We start from the raw sequence: 26,737 nt of genomic DNA, 5'->3' as shown, positions 1-26,737 counted from the left end.
GGCCTGAAGGCTGAAAGCTGTATTGGGTCAGGGGGCTCCTTCCAATGAACATGGAGTGATATCTGCAAGGCATGGGTATGGCTACAGAGGAGGAAGGAAAACACACATATAGCCCCTAAGGCAACTGGCACCCTGAGGTTCTTCTGGGCTAGAGGGCCATAACTTAGTATCTTAGACTGGGGCAAGCCAGGTACAAGGGGTGCCAGCAGCCAGAGTGAACAAGGGCTTACCCTGGGGCAGCCTCCTTTAATGCCGTAATAGTACCATCAAGGTGTGGCAGGAAAGGAAAAGGGAAGCTCCCTTAAGAACGAAAAATGTATGCGATCTGAAGAGAAACCAGAGTACTTCCCCACCACACACCCCCACCTAAGAGCTGGCGTGAAGAAGCAAGAGCAGAAACCACATGGCCACCAGGGGACACCACAGCCACCCCAAGGGGGTGGTCCTTGTGCAGTCCCCTTCTATATCTGGCTTCCTACAACTTCATATCTTCTGTGCAGACTATAAAACTGGTGTTCCCCTTCTTATTCTTTGTTCCTGGTCTTCAGAACACCTGGGCAGATATCCTTGGCAGGCATATGTCCCCATAAAAGAATTTTACCTTATTACTGAGCATACAGCTATTTTTCAGCATAGTCACCTTTCCATCAGTGGCCTTTTTCCACTGGTGAACCAAGACACGTGTCTCAATGTTGTACAGGAGTCAACCAGAAAGTGATGCCTTCTAATTTTTACCTCCTAAGCAAGCTATGAACATAGACAGTGTTCTTCCTGACTTCTTGCCTAAAGGGGACCATAGTAAACTGAGAGATGTATGTCAGGGCCCTGAAGACAGTGAAATATTGCATGAAAAGAGCCTGTCCCAACAGAGATATGTCCAAGATGCTACTTCTTTGTGACAAGACTTGCCTACTCACCAGCTTGTATACCAAGAGACGGTCTTGTTGTTTGGATGGACTGTTCAGCCCAACCTTCTTACGGCCCAGAGGATGAAGGACAGACTTTTAGGGTGACACTTTTGTGACAGCAAAGTGAGGAGGCTGTTCAACAATGACTGCACAGCAGGGACAAGGACTTTTACAATATCCCTCATAACATCTAGGGTCTGGAAAAGCAGTCTTACATTCATGGTCCTCCTAGGACTCTGAGATTTTGCCCCATGTAAAATTGGAACTACTTTGGAATATGAATATGGCCAATCACTCAAAACAGGAAAAAGAAGTTACTTATGCATAGTAACTTGAGTTTTTCAATATGTGTTGTTCACATGCATATTCTGTACCCTGCCAACCATTCTGTCCTTGGAATCCCATTTATTCTGGGTTTCTGCTCTTGAGAAGAAATTGAGAATCTGAGATGTGCACTACACTTTATACCCTTGGTGCAGAGAACAGAAAAGAACAGGCACATGTGTGCCATATGAGTGTATTGCTAAGGGAAAAAATGTCTCCATGTACAAATGCATCAGCAGAATGTGCATGTGGCCAGTATATCTCGAAAAAAAAATCAGTTACTATAACTGAGTAACATTTTCTGTTATGAGGAAATACTTGTAAAACCCTTTGGCAATATATTCCATCCTCTTCTATTGCTGTTTTCCATGGGGTGTGAAAACCCACCAACATCATTATTGACTCTGTTAGATCAGCCATACATACATTTACCGCATATCTCTAAACTAAAGATTCCATATTTGCTGCTGTCGCATATGGGGATTATTATGCTGCTACACTGGAATTTCATTTTTCAGGTTGCATTTTTAAACATAGAAGTAGTTAACTGTGTTAGTCTGAAATCATATAGAAGGCTGGTCAGACAGTTAAAAACTTAGTTCCTTATGTTTTTACTTCCTAATACAGAGTGGAGATAACTTTATTTCCTTTTGTATGCCTGAATGGCAGTTTTCTAGCTACATAGCTGAGAGTTCTTGACTGTCTCTGTGCTGTAGATGCATAATCTACATGTAATAATTATTGGACAGAAATAGTGCAGTGTGTAACTGTGTCACAGGGGGAGCAAAGGCCTAAGATTAGAACTGAGAACTTGCTCCCTTCTAGGGTAGTATCTATCTCACTGAGCCACATACTGTCAAGCTGATTGTTTTTCATGGTCCCATATATTGCCTTCTCATGGCTGTCCACAAAGCCAGCCTCCAAAGGGAGCAATGAATAGGGTACCAGATAATGCCTTAATATGTGGTATGCTGATTAAAGTATTGTGCTGGGAACTCAGAGACCTGCAGATACAAACTCTCTGGGCAAGGGAGGCACAGAACTTGGCTTTCCTGGGCAAGTGTCCTAAACACTCAGCCACAGAGGTTAAAACAAAGGAAGGTCCTTCTCTTCTAGGTCTAACACCTGTAAGCCATGGGTTTCTGGCAGGCTATCTTATTGGGACTTACACAGCTATGTAATGGCAGCTGTTTGCCTAGCCAGTGTGTAGTCTACAGAACATGCTCAGTATACATTTGCATGCTTACATTTCCATACTGTGGGGCAAAGTAGAATTGCTATCTGTATGTTAGCATTAAAAATGCCACTTGCACAGCTAGAATGTTGCCACTTGGATGCACGTACAGAAATAGAATTTTGCTCAGTGTCTCCAAAAATGTATACGTTCTGTAGGCTTAAGTAATACTGAGACAAATTGATAAGCAGTTTCATAGTTGGTAGGGTCAGAAGGGACATGAGTAGATCATCAAGTTCGACCCCCTGCCATGGCAGGAAAGAGTACTGGGGTCAAACAACCCTAGCAAGGTGCTCATCTAGCCTCCTCTTAAAGACCCCCAGGGTAGGAGCCAGCACCACTTCGCTTGGAAGTTGATTCCAGATCCTAGCCACCCTGACAGTGAAGTAACGCCACCTGACATCATCCACCCACCCCTGTAACCTGTCTAGGTCCGATTGCAGCCTATTCCTCCCTTCTAGCGTGCCCACTTCCCCCCACAACTTAGTGTCGTCTGCGAATTTGTACAGGGTGCTTTTCACCCACTTGTCCAAGTCGCTGATGAAGATGTTGAACAGTGCAGGACCAAGCCCTGCGGAACCCCACTGCCCACATCCCTCCAGGTCAAATAAGACCCATCCACCACCACTGTCTGGGTGCAGCCCTTCAGCCAGTTACTGACCCATTTGACTGTGTAGGTGTCAACGCCACAGTCCCCTAGTTTTTTAATGAGAATGGGGTGAGAGACAGTGTTGAAGGCCTTCCTGAAGTCCAGAAAGACTACATCCACTGCTACCCCTGCGTCTAAGGATTTTGTAACCTGGTCATAGAAGGCCACCAGATTGGTCTGACAGGACCTGCCTCTAATGAACCTGTGTTGGTTGCCCCTAAGCTTAATCTCCCCTGCTGGCCCCTCGTGGACATGCTCCAGGATAATTCTCTCACAAAGCTTACCCAGGATCAAGGTAAGACTAACTGGCCTATAGTTTCCTGGGTCCTCCTTCCTCCCTTTTTTGAAAAGGGAGTGCCGATTCTTGCTTTCTTAGAAAGCAAGTATAACGTACAATGTATACTAGTGTAAGTATACAAACATTCACCACTGATGAATGAAATAGCAGCACAGGTGTCAACAATTCTCTGGCAAAGTTCCTGTAAGGTGGCTGGTTTAAGTGGGATGCACCATGGTTCTTCAGTTCACTGTAAAGGTAAAAACCAAGGGGTACAAGGAGGGTTAGATCTGGAGATTGTAGTGGGTATTCCGAGTGCTTTTTCTCCAATCCAGGAAATTTCTCATCCACCACCTCTGCTATGGTCTCACACTTCTAATAGCAATTAAAAACTAATTTTCACTGATCAAACAACAGAAACATTGACCCCATAAATAACAGGAGGCAATTGACTCTGATTATCTCAGTATGTCTCTATTTTAGAACAATGAAGAGATCCCTAGGGACCTAAGGAATGCCAACATTGTGACTGTCTTCAAGAAAGGACATAAGTCTGTGTGTGGAAACTATCTAGGTATCGCGCTCCTTTCTACAGCAGGGAAAATTCTCACCCACATCCCCCTGAACAGTCATTGTCCCCATAATAACAGACGGCAATGGCTCTGATTATCTATTATCTTATTTCTACCTCATGCTGAGGGAATCCTACAAGAATCTTAGTGTGATTTCAGATCACCCTGTGGGGCAACTGACATGATCTGTGTTGCCCACCAGGTCTAAAGAAAGTGTCAGGAACAACAGCAGGATACGTATATGACCTTAATTGACCTTACTAAAGCCTTTGATTCCATCAGTTTTAAAACTTTGTGGAAGGTACTGGCCAGATTTGGATATCTGGAAAAGTACATTAAAGGTTCATGACCAGAAGACTGACCATTCTTTGTAGTGAATTGGAGACAGATCCATTTGTCATCCAAACTGGGGTGAAACAAGGATGTGTCATCATCCCAACTCCGTTTCAGTTTTTTTGTCAGTCATCCTGGTTCTCATTAAGGATTGTCTTCCTTCCAGAATTGACACTGAAGCACCCTCCATTCATTCAGTGTTTAATTTGGGTCATTTTTGCTCAAACACCAAAGTACTCAAAACAACCAAACTTGACCTTTAATACACTGACTGCACCATCCTTGCACACACTGAGGAAAATCTCCAGACCATGCTGGATCTTTTTGGAGAAGCCTACCAAACTTTGGGTCACACAACATCGAGAACACTAAAGGCTTTTAGTGCTCTATCAGCTTGCCTTGAGCTATGAATGCAGGTCCCCTCCTCAAATTACTGAGGGAAAGACTCGGGTAGTTTAACATTTCCCCTATCTCAATAGCCATCTCTCTCAGACTAAACATTGAGGAGGAGATCCTGGGCAGGATCCACTGTACAAGTGCCTCCTTTGAGAAATGGTTTTGACATGTCTTCATTCATTGCAATCTCCAGAAAGGTACCAAGATCCAGGTGTGCAATGCAGTCATCAACCCCACCCTCCTCTATGGATGTGAAACATGGATGACCTACCATCATCATCTCAATAGCCTGGAGAAGTATCACCGATGATGTCTCCAGAAAATCCTCCATATCAGATGGGAAGATTGCTGCAAAAATGTCAGCATTTTTCTTGAAGCCACATTACTAGCATTGAGTCGGTAATCCTCAAGCACCAACTTCACTGGACTAGACATTGTGTGCAGATACCTGTCTCTTGACTCCCAAAACAAGCACTGTATTCCCTGCTTAGAAACAGCCTAGGGAAATGCTACAAGGACACATTTAAGGCATACCTCAAGAAAACAGATGCCGACATCAAGAGTTGGGAGGAGATGGCTGCCAACTGATCCCAATGGTGCCACAGCCTCAACCAAGTGGCAGACCATTTTGAGGTAAAGCGTCTTGCCTTCAAAGCAGAGAAGAGAGCATGGAGGTAGGAAAAGGAGAGAAATCCCAGCCTGCAGCCAACTCTGCCCTGTGGAAAGACCTGCAACTTCTGTGGACAGGACTGTTGTTCAAGGATTAGACTCTTAAGTGGCACGCAGAGACTTATAGATTGTAAAGCCAGAAGGGAGCTTGGAAGATCATCAGGTCCAGCCCCCTGCACTAAGTAGGAAAGATAACTGGAGGTCAGGTGACCCCAGCAAGGTGACTGTCTAGTCTCCTCTTGAAGATTTCCAGGGTCGGTGATTGCACCACCTCTGGAGGGAGCTTATTCTACAGTCTGGCCTAGCTGTGAAGAAGTTTTTCCTAATGTTAAGCCTGAAACGGTCTTCCAGGAGTTTGTGACCATTGCTCCTGGTTTTCCCCAAGGGTGCCCTGGTAAACAGTTGTTCACCAAGCCCTTGATGTACGCCCCGATGTAGCGGGAAGCTGCTACTAAGTTCCCTGTTAGCCTTCTCTTCTTCAGGCTGAAAAGTCCCAGGATCCTTTCCTCGTAAGGCTTGGCGTGCAAGTCTCTGATCATATGGGTGGCCCTTCTCTGGACTCTCTCGAGCTTTTCCACTTCCTTGTTGAAGTGCAGCATCCAGAACTGGATACAGTACTCCACCTGTGGTGTCACCAATGCCGAGTAGAGCAGAAGAATCACTTCCTTGGTTTTGCAAGATGAGCCAGTCCACAGAGCAGATTAAGCCTCACGTGCCAGGATCAGGGCCTGGGAGTGGGCCTTGGGGCCTGGCGCCACATCCTTGCCCCTGCATGCTGGGATTGGTCCCTGGAGGCCTGGAACCATCCACCCCATCCCCCCCGGAAAGGTTCCTGGGGGGCTGGTACCACTCCCCTCCACCCCAGCATGCTTGGACTGGTCCCTGATGAGGCCTGGCACTGCTTCCTTCTGTCCCTGCATACCAGAATTGGTCCCTGGGGGGGCCGACACTGTCCCCTCATGCCCCCATGCACCAGGATTCAGGCCCAGAGCTCCCCACGTAAGAAGTCCACGTAAGAATGAGCATCTGTCTAATATCTTATTTCCTCTTGTTCAGTACTTGCCCCCCCCATGCCTTATTTGTGTATGCCTTCAAAGCCCATTCTGAACTGCTGTGTGTAATATTTATATGTTTCAGGAAAATATACTTCATTTTTCACTTGCACACCATGCGTGCATCTACACAAAATGCTAACTGTGCAGTAGCCTAATAACACTGTGCAGTAGTGTGCCAGGCAAAACCCATGCTAATATGCTACTGTGCATTAGTATTAGGCTACTACACAGTTAGCGTCTTTGAAAACCTCGTGTGCCAGCACTGCTGATATTGTATGTTGATTTAGTGCTTGGTTATACAAGTACTAAACTTAATGCATGGTAGTGCACCCCTTTTTTTTTTTCATTCTCTGGTTGCCAGGGAAAATGTATGTCAGGTCAACATAAGTAATACAAATAAAGAAATAAAACAGTGTAATTCTTGGTAGTATATTTTACTATGTTTTTACAGGGTAGAGCAAGGTGTCATATTTGAATAGTGCAGTCATTTTTAAAAGTTATATGGTGCCATCCTCTACTGGAGACGAGTATCTGTAGGAAATCAACGATACTGGTAGGGGGGTTGTTTTGTTTTGCTTGTTAAAGCACAGGATGAAGACTTCTTCTGATATAGAACCCTTTTCTTTTCTGTGCAATGTCAGGAAGTTATTGCAGAATAAATTTACAAAAGTTGTGGATATTAGTAAATCATTTGATAATAACCTAATGTTTGAACATCCATACAAAATGGTTAATTAAAAGTGTCCATGGAGGGGGATGTGTCCAATGTAGAATTCATACTATTAGCAGTAGTGTTGTGGTTTGTCTTATTCAGCATTACTAGTTTTCACTAGTAGAACTGGAATTAAATATTTGAGTTCATGGGTATTTTGATGCCAGACAGATCTATACTCATGTATTCAGTATTGTGATGCCTTAATTTGAATATATACCATAATTGGTTTTACTGTCTTAATTTTCTCCTATTTCTGGTTATTCTCTTTTGGTTTGACTGTTACTGCACTTTCAGCTCTATTTTTTTACTACAGTTAAAGAATCATATTTTTTCATGTACTGAATAGGTATAATATTATTTCCTTTGCAGTTTGTTAGATATAGTCAACTCTTTCCAAGATTCTGATGCAAAAATATTATTTCAGGCAATTGCGTTATGAATGGAGTGAAATAAATACCACATGTAGGGTAGTTCAAGGTAATGCCTCATTTGTTTATGGCTATGAGTACTTGGGCTGTTCTTCTCGGTTGGTTATTACGCCCCTCACTGACCGATGCTGGTTAACCCTTACTGGAGCATTGCACTTGAATCTTGGAGGCTGTCCTGCTGGTCCATCTGGCACAGGAAAAACAGAGACTGTCAAAGATCTATCAAAAGTAAGTACCATATATTGATATGACAGAGAAATAACTAGGTGTATTGATTTAATTTCATTCTGGAAAACTTGTAGCCAATCATTTTTTCTATTCCATATCATCCTTTCTGATAATAATACTTTACACTTTCAAAATATGGAAGTGGTCTAGCATTGTTGAAGGCTCCTGGACTAAACCTCACCCTTCAGTTCAAGTACCATATTTTTTACTTTCACCACTAGCACAGGTTGGGGTTTCAGCTTCTCCTAACCATTTTCTTTAACTTCAATTTTTTTTTTGTCTTGTGGAGATGACCTTGAGTTTTTGATACTTCTTTCTGTTATCTGAGGTGGGGGATTACTGACATATTAAGGCTTTAACTTGCTGGGGTTTTTTAGAGCTCACCAGCACTTCAGCAGAGCTCTGCATGTGCTGGAAGCTCTGTGAACTCCACTACCTGTTAGCAAGGGCTCTGCTCAGAGAGAATCCCTGCTTTCAAGCAGCTCTGGAGCCTTCTGCTCTTGGTTCCCCCCCCCCAAGCTGAATTCAGTAATAGGGAAAGGGAAGCCCTGTTTTCACTCAGCTCTGGGGTGCTTTAATTACAGCAGCCCTCAGGAGCCGTTCTAATTAAAGCTCCCATAACGTCTTGTGTATTCATCATCCCACACTTCAAAATAACAGTGGAGGTGCTTTAACTAAAGCTCATTCAGTACCCTAGCTAATTAGCACATGCTACCTAGCACATGTTAGAGCAGGGTGTTGGGCACATATATAGGTGCCCTTAATGTGTAAAATCCTAATTGAAAACAAGGTACTTTGTATTTTTTTACTGCAAGGTAATCAAATGAGATGAAATTACATATTTTTGCTTCTTGTTGACCTGAACAAATTCATTTTGTAGTAAAACCATAGGGCATTTATACACATACCTTTTTGTCCCACAACATCCCAGAGATCCTCTCCTTCAAAGCAGACTCAATAAATTGAGTCTACTCTGCATGTGAGATGATGTGAACTGCACTGTACCACGTGCAGTTGTATAAGTAATGATATGCGCAGAAAATGGCAGCAGTGCACTTTTGAACTAAAACACCTCCTATGTGTTTTAGTCCAAAAGCTCACTGCTGCCATTTTTTCAGTGCTGACACACATTTTGTTGCCTATACAATTGCAAGCAATGCAGTGCCAGACACTTTTCAAAATGCCCAACACTGCAGTGCTTGCATATATAAAAATGTCCCTTGTGTTTTGTTTCTACTGTATTTTTACAGTGGGATAGCTAATACATGCTAGTTATTCTAATATTTTTTGTCAGCAAAATTATTCACTATGCTTTTATTAGGAATGCTTAATTAGTATGGTAAACTAAGTCAGCAAAACATTTTTAGGGCACCGACAGATGTGCAGCTCCCTGGTCTAACTCATGGCCTTTTACAGAAAGTACTATGAGTTAGACTCCTGACCAATAGACATTCAGTGTTGGATAGAGAGGGTGGAGGATTTTGCTCCACTTTGGAGCCAAGAGAGGCTGTGTATCTGCAGCCTCTTCCCCTAGTCCCACCCCCACTCTTCCAGGTCTGGTGCTCTCTTAGGATGGGAGGAGGAGAAGGCGGGAGAGGGAGGTCTGTTCTGGATTTGGGGGTGGGGGGTGTGAATTGGACCAACCCCTCCCCCCACCTCAGGGTGGGGCTCCAATCCACTCACCCCACCCTGAAACAGCCCAGCCCTACTCCCAACATGCACTAACAGAAGTTAATGAAGGTACTCTGCTTTGGAGCACCTTCATCTGAACCCTCATGTAATGAGAGTTAATTTATTGTGTGATTGAGCACTTTTTAAAGCACTCTGCAGCTATGCAGTTCTGTCAGTGCATGGCTGTAGAACACATTAGGTGGCTAGTTGTATGACAAAATGTCACCTCTGTCAGCACCCTGTGCGACACAGGATACCTATGGTTTGACTCAGTAAATGGCAATTCTTATGTTCCTACCTGCTTAAATGAGCTCTGAAAAAGTTAACCATGTTGACATTTAAAATACTGACTATCTCTGTTATTGGAGTTTGTACCCATTAATAAAAATGAGGCAGTTCATACCTCAGCTCTCTTGTTTTAGACTTTCCAAAAACATAGGCTATGGATGGGTATACTAATCATATGATAAAATGTCACTTCTGTCAGCACCTTTACTACAAACGCAACTGTTCGGTCAGGAGGAATGCTGTAACAAGTGGTGCTTCCTGTGAAGCACCATGAATTACAGCAGGGAGCTGCACATCTGTCGGAACCCACAGTAGCAGAGAGTGACCTGGGTTTTTTCTACTGTTTCCACTGACCAGGATTTTTTTTCCCCCCTTTTCTCTCCCACTTGCAGCCACCACCATTTAAGGTTTAGGAAGTTCTGATTCAGAGTCTGTGAGCTCATCTACATGTGCATGCTCCAAGGTGTGCTCTATAGTAAACCCACCCTGGGCAGGCATCTACACATGTAGGGAAGCAGGAGCAGATTTGCTTCTCATGGCAACAGTCTGCTTCTGCCCCCTCTGCCCCACAGCAGCCCCCTACATCAGCCAGGGGGAGCTCTAGGCTCCCCCTGGGTGCTAGCCTAAGGGCTGGCAGGGAGCTGTCTCCTGTCAGGGGCTGGAACATTGCTCCTTGCCCCTGGGAGTTGCCTGATGCTGGGGCGGGCTTTGCCACCAGAGCCCAGGTAGGGACAACATCTCCCTGCCTTGGCAGCAGGGAGCTTCCAGCCCTGACTTTGCAATCCGTGGAGTGGGGGCTGGGAAATTCTTATCTCCCAGCACCAGCTCCACAGTCATGGGGCCAGTGCTGGGAGATACTTAACCTGCAAGTGCGAGGCTGGCTCTGGGAGATAGGAATCTCCCAGTGCCAGCCCCATGACTGTGATCAGCCGTCTACATGTGCCATACTGCACAGTAATTACTCCTGAACAAATTTGCTACTTGTATTTACAGGTAGCAAGTTTACTTGAAATTAGAGCAAATTACTGTGTAGTAAGTGTCTGCATGCGTGGATGGTGACACTTACTGCACAGTAATTTGCTCTAATCTTGAGTAAAGCATCTTGTGTAGATGCACCCTGTATCCCAACTTCCCATGCTCAATAGGTGCTGATGCCTCTTTCCTCTAAGAATTTGTCCAGTCCCTTTTTGAATTTGACTAAAAGATCAGATTCCACAACATCTGGTGGCAATGACTTTCATACTTCAGTAACATGAAGGAAGAAGTACTGCACTATGATGATCTACAAAATTTATTCCAATATTCCCCAAGGTATAAGTTGTCTTTCCACTCTAAAAGCTGCTAGGAAAGAAATGTTGAAGATGGAGGAAGCTTTTAACATAGGGTTTCAGAGGGAAAGGGATGGCTTCATTTCCTAAAGAGGGGATCAGCTTTCAAAAGTTTTTAGAAACTTGCCTTAATACTGTAAAGAGTGTTTATTTGAAAACATAAATGGTGAATCAGACCTGATGTAAAATGGAATTACTTATTTTTTTTAAGTACTTCATAAAGAATTGTCCATTGGAAATAACTTTTCTAAGATGTGCTTTCAACAGTTCTTATATCTCTCTGGACAACCTCATTTATATTTGCTTATCTTAATGTTTCAAGAAATACGTTATATCTGCTCTAAAACATTATTCTTTTCCTTAGGCCCTAGGAAAATTCTGTGTGGTTTTTAACTGTTTTGAAGGTTTGGATTATAAGGTAAGGCATAACATGTTCTTCATGTCAAATATTGTAACAGGGCAATACTGTAGAGCAGAATAAACATAATTCTTTGAAACATGACTGCCAGTTGCATTAGGTCTTTCAGGTTTTTAACTAATCAACAGAATGGTGTTACAAATTACCAAAGAGAATATTTAAATACTAATTTAGAACTTTTCTATGAACCATATTTGATTTTCCTGGAACTGCATCCCATCTTCAAAAGAAATATTTTTCTCTTAGATCGATACTATAAATATATTAATTTCTGTGTTAAAAACTATTTTTAATTATGGAAATAGTATATTTAATCTGTCCAAGAGAAAGTGAAAAGAGTTATATTTAGATATAAGCATTCAGTTTTGGATCCAGATTGATTTAGATAAGAATTGGAGAACAGTCTCTCTCTACCTTTCCACTCCCTACAGATCAGATCATTTCTCACTCGCATGCTCTTGTGCTCTCTCTTGTGCTTAAAGAACGTGGCAGATTTTCAAAGACTAGTCTTAGGGGGGGGTTTCATCTAACATTTTTCTACTGTTTTAACTAACAAAGCTAATTTCTGTACCTTTTTTAAAGATGATGGGAAAACTTTTCTGTGGACTAGTTCAGTCTGGAGCGTGGTGTTGTTTTGATGAATTCAATCGAATAGATATAGAGGTTCTCTCTGTAATTGCTTCACAGCTTCAGACAATCAAGGCAGCAAAAGATAGCCATATTGTCAGGTATTTGTATCTCCTTGCTCCTTTTTCAAGTAATAATACCTTATCCAACTACCTACTGAATGCTTTAGGCCTAGAGAGGTACTTTAATTTCTATTAGAATTCTTTTCCATACTGTGGTTGAACTTGTGATAACAGCTATGACATTTTTAAATGCAACTGTTATCAGTAAGATTTCAGAATAATTTCTTTTAGAGGCTGGGCATCTTTTTTTTTTTGGTTTGTTAGGAGCAATAATACAATTGTTTCGCCAAATTATTATATAGACAATCAAAGCTGGGGTGGAATGATTAAAGTCTTGCACTACCAGAACAGTACTGTACTTGCAGGTAAAAATCCTTATCAGCATTCTTCAGAAAAAGTTTGTTAGAAAAAGGTAATCAACTGTAACAAACATACTTTTAGTTGCATGAAAGGGCACGTCTATGTGTGTGATTTATGTGCATAAATAAACTCTGGAGATTATTGCTCCAGAGTTTATTCATGAGGAGTATGTGGAGCCTGGTCAGAGCAGCTGGGGCTGGCAGGAGACCTGGGGGGGTCAGCCTGCTAGCCCAGGGCTGCTCCAAAAGGGTTCCACATGCCCAGGCTTCGAGCGTCCCATGAGCCGCCCTGCACCTGCCTGTGCCCCACTCCTTCCCACACTGTGGGGGACTTGGTCTGCCCCTCCACACGTCCCTTCCCTATGACAGACTTACCTGCTGTGGTGGGCAGTGCTCTACACATAGCCAGGCTGCAACTGCGTGTCTGTGTGCGCCCCTCCCCACCTGCTTCAGTCACACAGAGCCTGCACCTGAGCTGCCCTGTGGCCCTCTCCGCTGCCACTGCTGCTCTGCGTTTGAGGGGAATAAGCCCCTTTAGCCCTGACCTTCCACTGCCTATGGCTGCTGCTCACAAAAATCTCTGCAGCAGGGTAGTACTTGTTTCAAGAAACATGCTACCAGTACTACCCTGCTGTGGAGTTTATTAGTTTTGTGCACCCTAATGGGAGCACACACGTAGATGCTGAGACATTTACTGCGCAGTTCATTAGTCAACTGTATAGTAAACATCTTGCGTAGATGCACACAAAAAAAGCCAAAATGCCACTTTTGGGGTTGCCCCAGGCTCCACAAAAGGGATACAGACCTAAATCTTCTCTACAATAGCAGAAGTGCATTGGGCTCACTTTAGTTATGCTATATGTAATTGGGAAGGAGGAAACTATGAAAAGCCTTTACAGTACAAGGACCTTATATCCTCAGCATAGAACTGCTTGGTGATAGTCTTTTCTGTAGTAGCACAGAGGCAGATGTTTAGACCACATGGGTAAAGAGATATTTGGGGAGTGAGCAAGTCCTTGGCTGTGCAGTTATACTGGCCAAAAGTATTATGTGGCTTGTGCGTGCGAGTGCAGAAGCGTCACTAGTTACTATAGCCATTGACATCAGTAACAGATGCACTTTTCCTTTTTTCCATTCTAGAATCTGACCCTTGCCAGTCTTCCCTGGAAGGATATTTTGGAGGATTTTGACCCTTATTATTTTATCTTGTTTTACCCTGATGATTTTGGTGCATTTATTTATTTGTTATTTATTTATATTTTTAACATTAGCATTGAAACACATCACATTATTATCCAATTTGTTTGAAGAAACATTTACCTTTTTTCTAAACGATTAATAATACATTTTATTTAATAGATTTGTATTGGAAGGAAAAGAAATCCGTATCAACACAACATGTGGAATCTTTATTACTATGAATCAGGGGTAAGTGATACTATAGTCTTGTTAAAGAATGTAGAGGCATAAACTTCCTAATTTCCTCTCTGGTGCCTCATGTAAACATTATACTAAGGAATTTTTACATAAATGTCTTCCAGATTATAGTAATTGTTTGTTTAAAAACTACGGTTATGCATTCCTTCCTCTGTATGTTGTTCCAAGATTCAAAAGGAGTAAGACAATATTTCCCCTAAACAATGGTAGTGTCTACCCTGTCTCGGGTATTTTTAAATATGTCCCAAAGGTTCAGCTTATGTTGTTTGTTTACCATTTAGCACAAAATGAACAAAAATAATATTTTTCTATATCATATTCTTACTTATAAAAATGCATCCTATATATCTTCTCTTGCTCATTTTATTTGGGTACTTTTCATAAATTTCTCCTTTCTTATTTCTCTTTTTAATCATAAAAAAAAAAATCTACCTTCCACCTCTTACAGGCTTATAACCATAGAGCTGGATTCATGTCCTCTGCTTCTCTCAATGTATCAGGATAGTATTAAATCTTGTTGGTTATTCCTTTATAAAACAAGCATTTTTACACATGCTCCAGGAATGGGGGGTGGGCAGTTTTAATTAGAGCAGCCCTGAGAGCTGCTCTAATTAAAGTGCCTGCAATGTCTCATGTCTCATGTATTTAATTAAGCTTATTGAATGAGCTTTAGTTAGCTCCCCTGCCACCATTATTAAGCATGAGGAAGCTGATACATGAGATGTGCAGACTGCTGGAGGTGTGCTAATTACCATGCTCCAGTTGACACAATTGACCGAGTCTGCTTCAACACATTGTAATTACAGTGTGTTGAAGCAGCTTCCCTGCATGTCTGCAGGCACCCTTATAGAAGTCTATATTTTCTTTATCATTCTTGAACCTTCATTTATGCTTTGATAATTATTTCGGTCAGTTACTAAAATCTTCTCATCTTAAGGCCTCGCCAAGTTATTCTGTTAGATCTTTGAAGTGTATATATGTCACAATCTATTAGCTATGAGACTCTCCTCTAACTTCCTTCAGGTGGGCTTTTACCTCAGATCTGAGTTACTTATCCTCAATTTCAGTGCTCTGCTTTTGTACATCTCCAGTCTTATTTCTTCTTGCCTTCCCTCTCATTTCTTGCTGTCTTCAAATCAACTGCCTGGTTCTTCTTTTTGTATTCTTCACTCACTTTATTTCTCTTTCCAAAATGTTCCTAATCTTGAAATTCCTTGCATGTCATTTTGCATCAACTAACTACTTACTTTTTTATTCAAATCCTTCCATAAAACATAATTCTTGCCAAGAAGCCTATCAGGTTTATTCCACCAAAGTGAAGTAGGAAAGTTTATAATATACTATAACAATTAGGGTTGTGCGAAACAGTAGTGTCCCGCTTCGACTTCCATTCTGACATTTTGATGGAACAGTATTTCATTTTGAGTTTCATTTCATTTCAAAAGCATTGTTCCAATTTGTTTAGTTGAAACTGTTTTGCTGTTTCGACACTGTTTCAACGTTTTGCCCATAGGCTATAATGGAGAAGCACAAAACAGCCTATAACTGTGTCATTTCTTGCCTGATTCGGATGAATCTTGCAGGAATGGTAGCACCTTCTGAGGGCATGAAGCCTGCCGAGTTTCAAGGAGTTGGTGTAGAGGTTTCTAGGAAGCTGCACCTCAAGCTGTTGACAAGCAGGAGCTGGGGAGCAGGAGCAGTGTCCTGTGATCCAGCAGCCAGATCAGGGGCCCAACCCCCCCAGAGGAGTCCAGCAGAGCCTCTGCAGCCCTTCTGGGGGTGCAGGTGAGCCCTCGGTCTGCCTGCCAGATGACAGGAGGCTGCTGCTGTTGGCTGGGGCCAGCAGCAAGACCCATCTTCCCAGCATGGGCTGCGCCCAGGTCCCAGCCAGCAGCACCAGCCTCCTGTCATCCGGCAGGCAGATTGGGAACTTGCCCACACCCCTGGGAGGGCTGCAGGGGCTGCCCCGGACTCCTCCTGAGGATGTGGGTCCCCAATCTGGCTGCTGAATGACAGGAGGCTGTTACTGCCACCTGGGACTGGTGCTGGGAGCAGCCAGTACCCAGTGCTGGAAAGATTGCTGCTGCTGCTGGCCCCAGGCAGCAGAACCAGCCTCCTGTCATCCAGTAGGCAGATCAGGGGCTCACCCGCACCCCTGGGAGGGCTGTGGAGCCTCTGCCGGACTCCTCCTGGGGGTGCAGGCTCCGACCTGCCTGTCAGATCACAGGAGGCTGTGCCTGCCACCTGGGGTCAATGGCAGCACCAATCTTCCTGGCACTGAGTGCAGGCTGTGCCCAGCATCGGTCCCAGGCAGTAAGAGCAGCCTCCTGTCGTCTGGCTGTCAGATCAGGGCCTGGACCCCCAGGAGGAGTCCAGCAGAGCCCCGCAGCCCTCTCAGGGGTGTGGGTGGGAGGCTGCCACTGCTGCCTGGGACCCCAGCGCTGGGCGCAGCACGCACCCAGTGCAGCTCAATGTAGCTGAGCCCGGTGGTGGGAGGCAGAGTGCAGCCCGGCCCTCCGTTCTGCTTCCCCCCCCACCAAGCTTAGTTCCCCAGCACTGTGAGCTGCTGGGAGCTGAGCCCGGTGGCGGGAGTCACTTCCCCTTACCGGGATCGGAGCACAGCCTTGCTGTGGGAGGCAGGCAGAGCTGGCGCTGTGCTCCGATTGGCTCCACCAGCCCCATGGAATTTAGCCCAGTGGCGGGAGGCAGGGCAAGCCAGGGTTGTGCTCCCCACCAGGCTGAACCACATGGAGCTGTGGAGCTGCTTGGAGCACAGCCCTGGCTCTCCCCTGCCTCCCACCACCTGGCTGGCTGCTTCGAAATTCAAAACATTTTGAAACTTTCAAAACATTTCAAGTGGCTTTGTTTTGTTTCAAGACTGTTTCAAAGCCCTTCAATTCATTTCAATTTCACTGTTTCAAGCTCGAAACAAGTCAAAACAGCATCAAAACGAAACAGCCAGCAAAGCTTTGCACAGGCCTAATAAAAATTGTGCAAAAATAAATCTTCACTGGCTTGACATCAGATAATCATTACGGCTGTGCGAAATTTCACCGGCTGTTTGATTCAACACTGTTTCAACTCATTTTGAGCTTGAAACAGTGAAATTGAATTGAAATGAAAGGCTTTGAAACAGCCTCGAAACAAAAAACGAGGCTAGTCGAAACATTTCGAGTTTCAAAGTAGCCAGCAGTGAGGTGGTGAGAGATAAGAGAGAACCAGGGCTGTGCTCCCAGCAGCAGCCAGGAGCACAGCTCTGGCTCTTTCTGTCTCCCACCGCCGGGCTGCGGGAAGCCGATAATAGCGCAGGGGAAGGGAACTGAGGCCAGACTCAGTTCCCATCCCCAGCGCTGCGATCAGGCTGGGGGTGAGGAGTCAGTCTAGCTGGGCTGACTTCCTTTCCCCAGCCCGATCTAGTGAAATGTTGAAACAGCCTCACTGTTTTGATGAAGAAAATGGAACAGCTGTTTCAAATCTAAATGAAATTTGAAACAGAACGCTGTTCCTACAAAACCTCGAAACTCAAGGTGAAACAGAATAGTGCTGTTTTGCACAGCCCTACTAATCATCTTGGACTAGTCACACACACACACACACACACACGGTCAGAATCAACCTTTTCTTATGAATACTGAAAGAAACAAAACATTGAATACTTGACCTTCCTTTATATGATCCATTATTCACACTCATTCCCCATTACATAATGAATCTGTACTTTCCTTTGTATTTTGTGAATTATAATGTATCTTAACAAGGCTGATTTTTCCTCCTTAAAGGAACAACCTGCCCTGTTAGAGTCCCTTTCTTGTTTTTCATCCTTTTGTGCCTTAGCTTTTCTGAGTTTTATCCCAGTGTGCTTGTGCAGTGCAGTGTGCTTTCCTTTATATTCATGCTTAAGGATATGCCCTTATTTGCAAATTTTATATGAGTCTCCTTTTTTTTTTGATTTTCTGATCCTTCAAAAGTCACTAATGCAGCCACAGTGCATTAGGGATGGCATGGGGATTTTGTCATTGTGCCTTTAACATAGTCTCTTTCCATAACTACCAGGTATCCTGTACTCCTTTAGCCGTTTTTATCTCCCCAAGATACCCTGTTTAAAGGCTGCTTTTTAAAAATCTATTATCTGTATAACTGTTATCTTCATAACAAGGGACTGCAGATTATTTTTATCTTTATTGTACTGTTTTACTCCTGCCTTTCTTAGGCTAGAGAACACTACTAAAAAGCAGGGAAATTCAGAAACTGTCTATGAATAGGGTCTACTTTAAATCACAGGCTAAGCTCACTAATATTGTGGCCCAATCATGGCAGGGGTGCCATTTTTGTGCCCAGATCAGGGGGCTGTCTGCTTTGATGGCTGTTGCAGGCTAGGGAAAGTATTCCCTAGCCAGCAGCAAAAGCCTAGCAGCCCAGGGACGGGTGGAAAGGGTAACAAAAGTGGTAGGGGGAGGAGAGAGCTTGGGAATGAGTAGGGGAAGGGCTATTTGCTCCTCCAGGTGGGAAAGCGGGTTTGGGGGGTTGCGGGCACTTGGGGGCTGCCTTAGCAGATAGCCCTGGCACTGGTTAGGGGAGGGGTTGTTTGCTTCTCCAGGTAGGAAAACTGGGGCCCTGAGGGCTGGGGGCAGGGGGAGAGAGCACATGCATGGAGGACCAAACAGCTCCTCCCCTACCCAGTACAAGGGCCATCTGCCAAGGCAGATTCCAGGTACTTCAAAACCCTCACAGCCCAGTTTGCCCATCTGGGGGAACAAATACCCATCCCAAAGCTCTCTCTTTTCTGTCCCTTTTGCTACCCCTTGTCCCCTTCCCTGGACTGCTTGGCTTTTGCTGCCGACTGGGGAATGCCTTTCATACTACCTCTACAGTTCAAAGCCAGAACAAGTTCTCCTAGGCCCTCAAGTTACAGCCCATGGGCTGAACTTGGCACAACAAGCAATTTCCTCTAGCCCATGAAGCCTGGGTATTGGTGGCATTTTGGTGGCAGGGAGATCCTGTGGCAGATCACATGGACTTCTGCAGCAATTTGGCAACAGAGAGAAGTGTCAGCAGGTGGGTTAGAAGCCCTTGCCTACCTCAGAACAAGCTGCATTATTTTAACTCACTGCTCCTAACAGGCTGGTGGCCTCATTGCTAGACTGTTCCAAATGTTTGCTGATAGGATAAAAGAGTGACCTATCTCCATGTGGGCTGTTGAGCTATATCTTGGACTACTAAAGCATGCTATGACATGAGCATCAGGGCAGTTTAGTTCTCTTTTGACTGGAGCCTACAGAGTCTCTGCTTCATTTCCATGAGCTGTTTTAGTTTCACAGATATGCAAAGCTTTTATTGGGAACTGAGTTAATATGCTGTCTTAGTACTGCTCTTTGGTAGAGGCTTCTGAGCCTCAACCCTGCTTTGAGGGTGCCTTTCTGCAGTTATTATTTCAGTAGGCTCTAAGCATGAACTTCTAGGACTGAGTTACTGTTTGTAAGTCACTGGATGTGGAAGACATATAGACAATCACTTTAAGAAGGAAAACTCAGTTATTAACCTCATGGTAACTAGTTTTCCACATGGAAAACCACATGTGTGATATCTTTAGATCTAGAGAGATACAGATAGATTTCTATACACAGTGTAACGTACTTATATAGCAGGCAAGTGTCTAATTTGCTTAAGTGAATGAGGGGAAAAACCCATATATTTTGCATGTTGCTTACATTGTAACAAAATGTAGTTATCTGTATACCAGTTAAGTATATAAAATGCTTAAGTACATACTATCTTTCAGCACCAGTCTGCTTTGTAACTAACTGTCATTCTGTTCAATTGTGCCAGAAACAGTGAAGGCTTCATTTTCAAGCTTTCTAACAAGCAGCTCCCAAACTGAATATAAGCCTTGAAAATGAGGGAAGCTGATCCGTTTGGGGACTGCTTACACGACAGCACTGAAAGTTCTATGTAATTACCAACTATTGGTACCATTAAGTTTGGAAAGGTGCAAAGCTGTTTTTCAGTCCGAAGCTGTGCAGTTAATTGGAGTACACTGTAGTTAAAGGATGTATCTGGCTTAATATGCTGTATAGCATGCTGTACTTTTTACTGTTATGGTATTCTAACTCCCACATGCTTAATAGAGAGAGAAATTTTGATGGCTTGATTTATGGGTTGTTTGTTTTATTACAGATACAAAGGTCGTGTAGAACTCCCAGACAATTTAAAATCTCTGTTTCGGCCTGTCTCAATGATGGTACCAGACTATCAACTCATTGCTGAAGTAATGTTATTTTCAGGAGGTTTCAAATCAGCTAAATCATTGTCTGGGAAACTAGTCAAGCTTTATCAATTAGCTAGCAATCAGTTGTCACAACAGGTAAAATATCCTTTTCAGAAGTATGCTTTGTATATTATAGAACATACCTAGCATGTGAATATGTGTTTGCACAGACCCCCAGAACACATGTGGAATTCACTACTAATGCATCTATAAGTTATGTTGTAGCAATTTAAAAGAAAATATCTTAAGGAAATAATATTAAGTAGGTTTAAAAAACTTTAATACGTAACCTTTGCATATAAAGTCTATGCTTAGGCAATAATTATTTTTAACAAATTTTATTTTGTAAGTAAAAATATTAATTCATATAAACAAGGTTCATTTTTCTTCTGATTTTATTCCCCTTTAGCAACTACATATTTAATAATGAAAATAGTTTTTTCAGGTGTTTATTTCATGATGTGAATTAACTGATTTTGATCAGGAAGTCTCGAATTGGTGTGATGAAGTATTAAAATTCACTAGCAAAGGCATTTATTTATTAGATGTGTGTGTTGCCCTTCCCCAAAAAAGGGTCAGGGGAGTTTACAATAAAAGGTAAAACATGTCACTAAAACTTAAATTGTTCAGGGCATAGGATAATGTTACTGTTCACTTTTCTGAGCTTCCCATTGTTTATTTCACAAGTTTACTACTAGGATGTATTTTTTCTATTGCTAACTATTTTGATTATTTTTTTCTGCATATGTAGTAATAATTTATAGTTGGTAAGCATGCAGTAAAAGAGTCAAATTTTGCCTTCATTTTCATCTGATCAGTTCCATATAAGAACAGTAAAATGAGTCTAAGAAATGTTTACATGTATTATGAATAATTATATTTTGTGTTTGCTAGGATCATTATGATTTTGGTATGAGAGCCATAAAGACAGTGTTAGTGAGGGCTGGAGAGAAGAAACAAGAGTTAAAAACAGAGTAAGTAAGACCCTGTTTCCATGCTATATAATTAAAAATTAGGTCAGTATTCTGGTACCTTATTAAGCAAAACTCATATCAAATTAAGATGTTGAGACAGAAATCTTTATCAAAGATTTTGACTTGTATATTGATATCCCAGCCTAATGGATGTTATCATGTCTCATCATAAAATAGAAGTTGAGGAATTAAAGGGATCTCTTTAATTATCCTAAATAAAATAGTAAGGTAAAATGGTTTTTAAAATGTGTGAAACATTCTCATTATTAGGTACCTCAGTAGCCATTCCACTGAAGATCCCAGTTCTGAAACCAGTAAGGCCAAGATTAAGCTCATATGTTAAAACATTAAGTTGGCATCATGTGTTGTTTATGAGCAATTACAAAGATGCACTGAAAACATTTTCATACTGCATGTTGACATAGAAAGTCTTAGTGGAGATGTATTGCTCTGTGTTTCACATACATGGATCATTAATAGTAAGGTTCCAGTGGAAGAGGCTGCTAAACACTCTCAGCACATTAATGAACACTTTGGTAGTTTCTAGGAGTATACAACACTGATAGTTTTGGCCTAATAATGAGATTTTGATGCGTTGCTTCTAAGGAAAGAAAATAAGATATCCCAAAACAGTCGTTATCTGATGTGGTTTACTTTTTTTGTTTGAGAATTATGGTGGGGATATAAAGGGTCAAGTTTCTTCATGATATAACCTTATTACAAACAATCAGGTCAACCACAAATAAATCTCCCCCAAAGTTCTCATGCCTAGGTGGGAATTTCGATGTGGATACATATTCCTATATAAACCATTTTCCAGAGATACACACAGCTCTTTGATCAAAGGCAGTAGTTTTTATCCAAGAGCTCTGTGTATCTTTTTTTCCCCAGACCAACACAGCTATAAAATTGATCCCTGGAACCATTTCCCATGCATCTTCTACTATAAATTACATTGTACATAAGTATTTTTCCAGAAATTTTCTAGTCTTCCCTCCTTGCTTAAACTACTGCTTTAATTCCTTTGCTTAAACTTTCCAATATTCTCCCACTCCCAACTGCTAATTTCTCAGCTAGTCCAAAACTCTCAGTTATATACCCCCTGTCTCAGCTGCTACTCTTTCTGACTCAAAACTTTCAACATCCTGTGCTCCCAACTGCTCTCTTCTATTCCTGTTCAAATCTCTGTTACCACCTCCATGACAGAATGCTCTACCACTCCCTTCTATCTCCATTACTGAAGTTCCCTAAATTTCTGTCATTTAACTACAGTGACCCAATTGGGTTTTGCTGGCCATATAGTTTAGCATTTTTAACATAGTTTCACTAGGAGTAACTATATATGTAAATGTGTTATTATCAAATGTTAAACTTATGAATCATTGTTTATACATTTTGATTCTATGTTACAGATTGTCAGCTTTATGGCAAATAAAACACATATGGAGTTAGAACTGATTCATTGTTCTGAACAGATGAAATTGGAACAGAAAATGAATAGTTTTATGAATCTGCTATTTGAGTAAAAATAACCATTTTGATATTGCCCCTAAAATGTCCCTTTTTAGCAGATGTATGCCTAGTAATAGTTGGCAGTATACATTTCATTGAGCCCCACTTTCCATAGGCCTTTATGAATATTCCTCCCACTCTTAGAGTTCCTTAATTACATTCTCTGCTAACTGATGTGATCACAGAACAAATCCTCTTCTTTTTTCAGTGGTAGTATAAGTATCAGGGTTATGGTCAAAGGTGGGCATGGAGTATCCATAGCATACTGAAGTGCGTAGAAAAAAGGCAGAGTTCCTAACCTGAATCTACTGATGCTCTCTTTTGTAGCTATCCTCTCTTACAGATGCCTGTCCTCTCAAACTACATGGGGTGTGGGGTGCCATGTTTCCCCTATTTCTGCTGTTTTCAACTTCTCCTTTCCACGTTTGAGCAGCATTGCATCCAACTCTCCACTGTGTTGCTGTCACTTATCACCTACCCAGCTCCTCTCCATTCACTTTTCTTACTGAATCTTGACTGTCTCTTATCACAGTCTTCCATGCTCCTCTAACAGCATTACAATTTCCAGGTTGATTATTTACATAACTCCTTAATAGCATATATCCTTTTCTCCTCCCCTCTTCCATTGCTGTTTTATGACCATCAGAAGCAAAAAGGGACTTGAAAAATCAGTTAATCAAATTACTCTTCATCACTGTAAATTATATTTTCCCTGCATAGTGATTCATAAATCTGTGCCTACACCTACGTGTGCATCCAGTTTCCTGTTTGCAGTGTCATGTTTCCCATTAGCAGCAGCCCTTCCTTTAGAAACACATCTGGCAAGTGGCCCTCAATAAATTTTCAGTTGTGCATCCCTGCACTATACAGATCCAATAAGCCAATGAGATATGCGCTATACAAGAAACCAAAGATCAAGTACTTATCAACCCAAATCTCATCCTGATACAGCAATCTTCCTCTTTCCTTTCTTTGAAGAGGTAACTGGGTATGAGTGGGAATTTCCTGACATGTGAAAGAACAGAAATAGACACAAACTCAGATTTTATAACTATAAGAAGCAAAAGATGTCATAGAGACACCAAAGGCAAGTGTCACTGTGGTACAATTAGGAAAAAACATGAGAATTCCATTAAAAGGGGGTTTTTCCCCAAGGATACAAAGAGAAAGATGAAATCATCCTTCTGAAGTATTTTTCAGTTTCTCAGGAGCAATTAGGAAAATAGAATCATGAGAAAATAGAGCTGGAAGGGACCTCACAAGGTCATCTTGTCCAGCCCCCTGCTTAAGACAGGAACATTCCTAACAAAAAACATCCCAGCCAAGTGTCTGCCTAACCTGCTCTTGAAAATTTCCAAGGATGGAGATTCCACAACTTCTCTGGATGATGTGTTTCAGTGCTTAACCACCCTCATAGTCAGAAAGTTCCTCATATTCTCCAACCTAAATATCCTCTGCTGCAACTTGAGTTCATTGCTCCTAGTCCTATCCCCTGTGGCCACAGAAGCCACAGAGAAAAGCCTATCTTCATCTTTTCTATAATTGCCCTCCAGTCTTCTCTTCTCTAGACCAAATAACCCCAGTTCCTTCAGCTTTCACTTAAAAGTCTAAATTCCCAGGTCTTTAATATTTTTTGTTGTTCTGCACTGGATTCTTTCTGATCTGTCCACATCCTTTTTGAAGTTTGGGGCCCAAAACTGTTTAAACAGGGACTGTGGATTCTTATCTCATTAGCTGGATTAGTTTGTGACCCACTTTATTGCTATGGGTCTGCTGGTCTGCTGATCATTTGTGTTTCTTGACTAGCACTGTTACCTCCCCTCAGTCTCTCTTTTTCCTTCCTCCCTTGTCTTTTGTATTCTAATTTCTCATGCCTTTTTATAGTCTGCTTTCTGTACATCCTTTCACAGCATATGAAGAAGTGAACTTGGGTTTATTTCATAGTTTCATAGTTGGTAGGGTTGGAAGGGACCTGAGCAGATCATCAAGTCCAACCCCCTGCATAGGCAGGAAAAAGTACTGGGGTCAAACGACCCCAGCAAGGTGTTCGTCTAATCTTCTCTTAGAGACCCCCAGGGTAGGATCCAGCACCACTTCGCTTGGAAGTTGGTTCCAGATCCTAGCCACCCTGACTGTGAAGTAGGGCCTCTTGATGTCTAGTCTGAATCTACCCTCTGCCAGCTTGTGACCGTTATTTCTAGTCACTCCTGGTAGTGCTCGGGGGAACAGGGACTCCCCCAGTGCCTGCTGGTCCCTTCTGACTAGTTTGTAAATGGCCACTAGATCCCCCCTCAGCCTTCTCTTGTGGAGGCTGAACAGGTTCAGGTCCCTTAGCCTCTCCTCGTAGGGCCTCCCCTGCTGCCCCCTGATCATGTGGGTGGCCCTCCTCTAGACCCTGTCAATGATATCCACATCCCTCCTGAAGTGCGGCGCCCAGAACTGGACGCAGTACTCCTACTGGGGCCTAGCCAATGTTGCATAGAGGGGGAGGATCACCTTCTTGGAACTGCTTGAGATGCATCTGTGGATGCCTGACAAGGTGTGGTTGGCCTTCCTGACCACATCCCCACAGTGTCAGCCCATGTTCATTTTGGCATCAATAATGATTCCAAGATCCTTTTCTGCCTCTGCACTGACAAGAAGGGAGTTCCCCAGCCTGTAGGTATGCTGCTGGTTCTTCCTCCCCAGGTGCAGCACCTTGCACTTGTCAGTGTTGAAACCCATCCTGTTCTCATCTGCCCACCCCTGTAACCTGTCTAGGTCCAATTGCAGCCTATTCCTCCCTTTTAGCATGCCCACATACCCCCACATTTTAGTGTCATCAGCAAATTTGAACAGGGTGCTTTTTACCCCCTTGTCCAAATCACTGATGAAGATGTTGAACAGCACGGGTCCGAGGACTGAGCCCTGGGGGACCCCACTGTCCACATCCCTCCAGGTCGAAAATGACCCATCCACCACCACTCTCTGGGTGTGGCCCTCCAGCCAGTTAGTGACCCATTTGACTGTGTAGGTGTCGATGCCACAGTCCCATAGTTTTTCAAGAGAATGGGGTGAGAGACAGTGTCGAAGGCCTTCCTGAAGTCCAGAAAAACTACGTCCACTGCTACCCCTGCGTCTAAGGATTTTGTGACCTGGTCATAGAAGGCCACCAGGTTAGTCTGACAGGATCTGTCTCTAATGAACCCATGTTGGTTGCTCCTAAGCATAACCTCCCCTACTGGCCCCTCGTGGACATGCGCCAGGATAATTCTCTCACAAAGCTTACCCAGGATTGAGGTAAGACTGACTGGCCTATAGTTTCCTGGGTCCTCCTTCCTCCCTTTTTTGAAAATGGGAACCACATTGGCCCTTTTCCAGTCCTCTGGCACCACACCAGAGCACCACGAGTGCTCGTAAAGCCGTGCCAGGGGTCTTGCAATGACCTCTGCTAATTCCCTCAGCACTCTGGGGTGGAGATCATTAGGACCAGCTGATTTAAATATGTCCAGTCCCTCCAGAAGTTCCCTAACTAGGTCCTCACTGACCCTAGGCCTGGGTGCACCTCCCCCGGGGCCTGAGGGGGTCCCGGCAGACGGGCTGATCTGGTCTCTGCTCAGGAAAATGGAGGCAAAGAAATCATTAAATAGGTTAGCCTTGTTGCCTGGTGTGACAACCAGATTTCCTAGCATGTCCGGCAGAGGCCCCACATTACCCGGTACCTTCTTTTTGCCACCTATGTATTTAAAAAAAGACTTCATGTTGTCCTTGATCAGGTAACTAGTCCCAGTTCCATCTTTGCCTTGGCCTTCTTGACCGCCCCCCTGCAGCCCCGAGCAACTGAGGTATAGTCCTCCCTGGTGATGGCCCCTCCCTTCCATTGGGTGTACGCCTCCCTTTTAGCTAGGAGACATTCCCGTATGCTTTTGGTGAGCCATGGGGGCCTTTTCGCCCTCTTGCCCCCTTTGATCCTTGTTGGGATTACCTCCCTTTGGGCTTGGAGGATCGTCTCCTTAAGGAACGACTACT

At 43.2% G+C, this 26,737-nt stretch overlaps 1 protein-coding gene across 1 annotated transcript in view; it reads left to right on the top strand.

The window, feature by feature from the left end:
• Positions 1 to 26,737, top strand: part of DNAH14 (dynein axonemal heavy chain 14) — a 277,358-nt gene that overhangs the window by 43,000 nt on the left and 207,621 nt on the right. The window contains exons 13-18 of the mRNA XM_019483009.2: positions 7,557 to 7,788; positions 11,440 to 11,493; positions 12,076 to 12,221; positions 13,901 to 13,969; positions 20,153 to 20,339; positions 21,138 to 21,217. Coding sequence (XP_019338554.2) covers positions 7,557 to 7,788; positions 11,440 to 11,493; positions 12,076 to 12,221; positions 13,901 to 13,969; positions 20,153 to 20,339; positions 21,138 to 21,217 — 768 coding nt within the window. The remainder of the gene's footprint in view (positions 1 to 7,556; positions 7,789 to 11,439; positions 11,494 to 12,075; positions 12,222 to 13,900; positions 13,970 to 20,152; positions 20,340 to 21,137; positions 21,218 to 26,737) is intronic.

This window comes from Alligator mississippiensis, chromosome 1, assembly GCF_030867095.1.
Source record: "Alligator mississippiensis isolate rAllMis1 chromosome 1, rAllMis1, whole genome shotgun sequence".
NCBI lineage: Eukaryota > Metazoa > Chordata > Crocodylia > Alligatoridae > Alligator > Alligator mississippiensis.
This window is presented reverse-complemented; position numbering and strand designations above follow the sequence as displayed.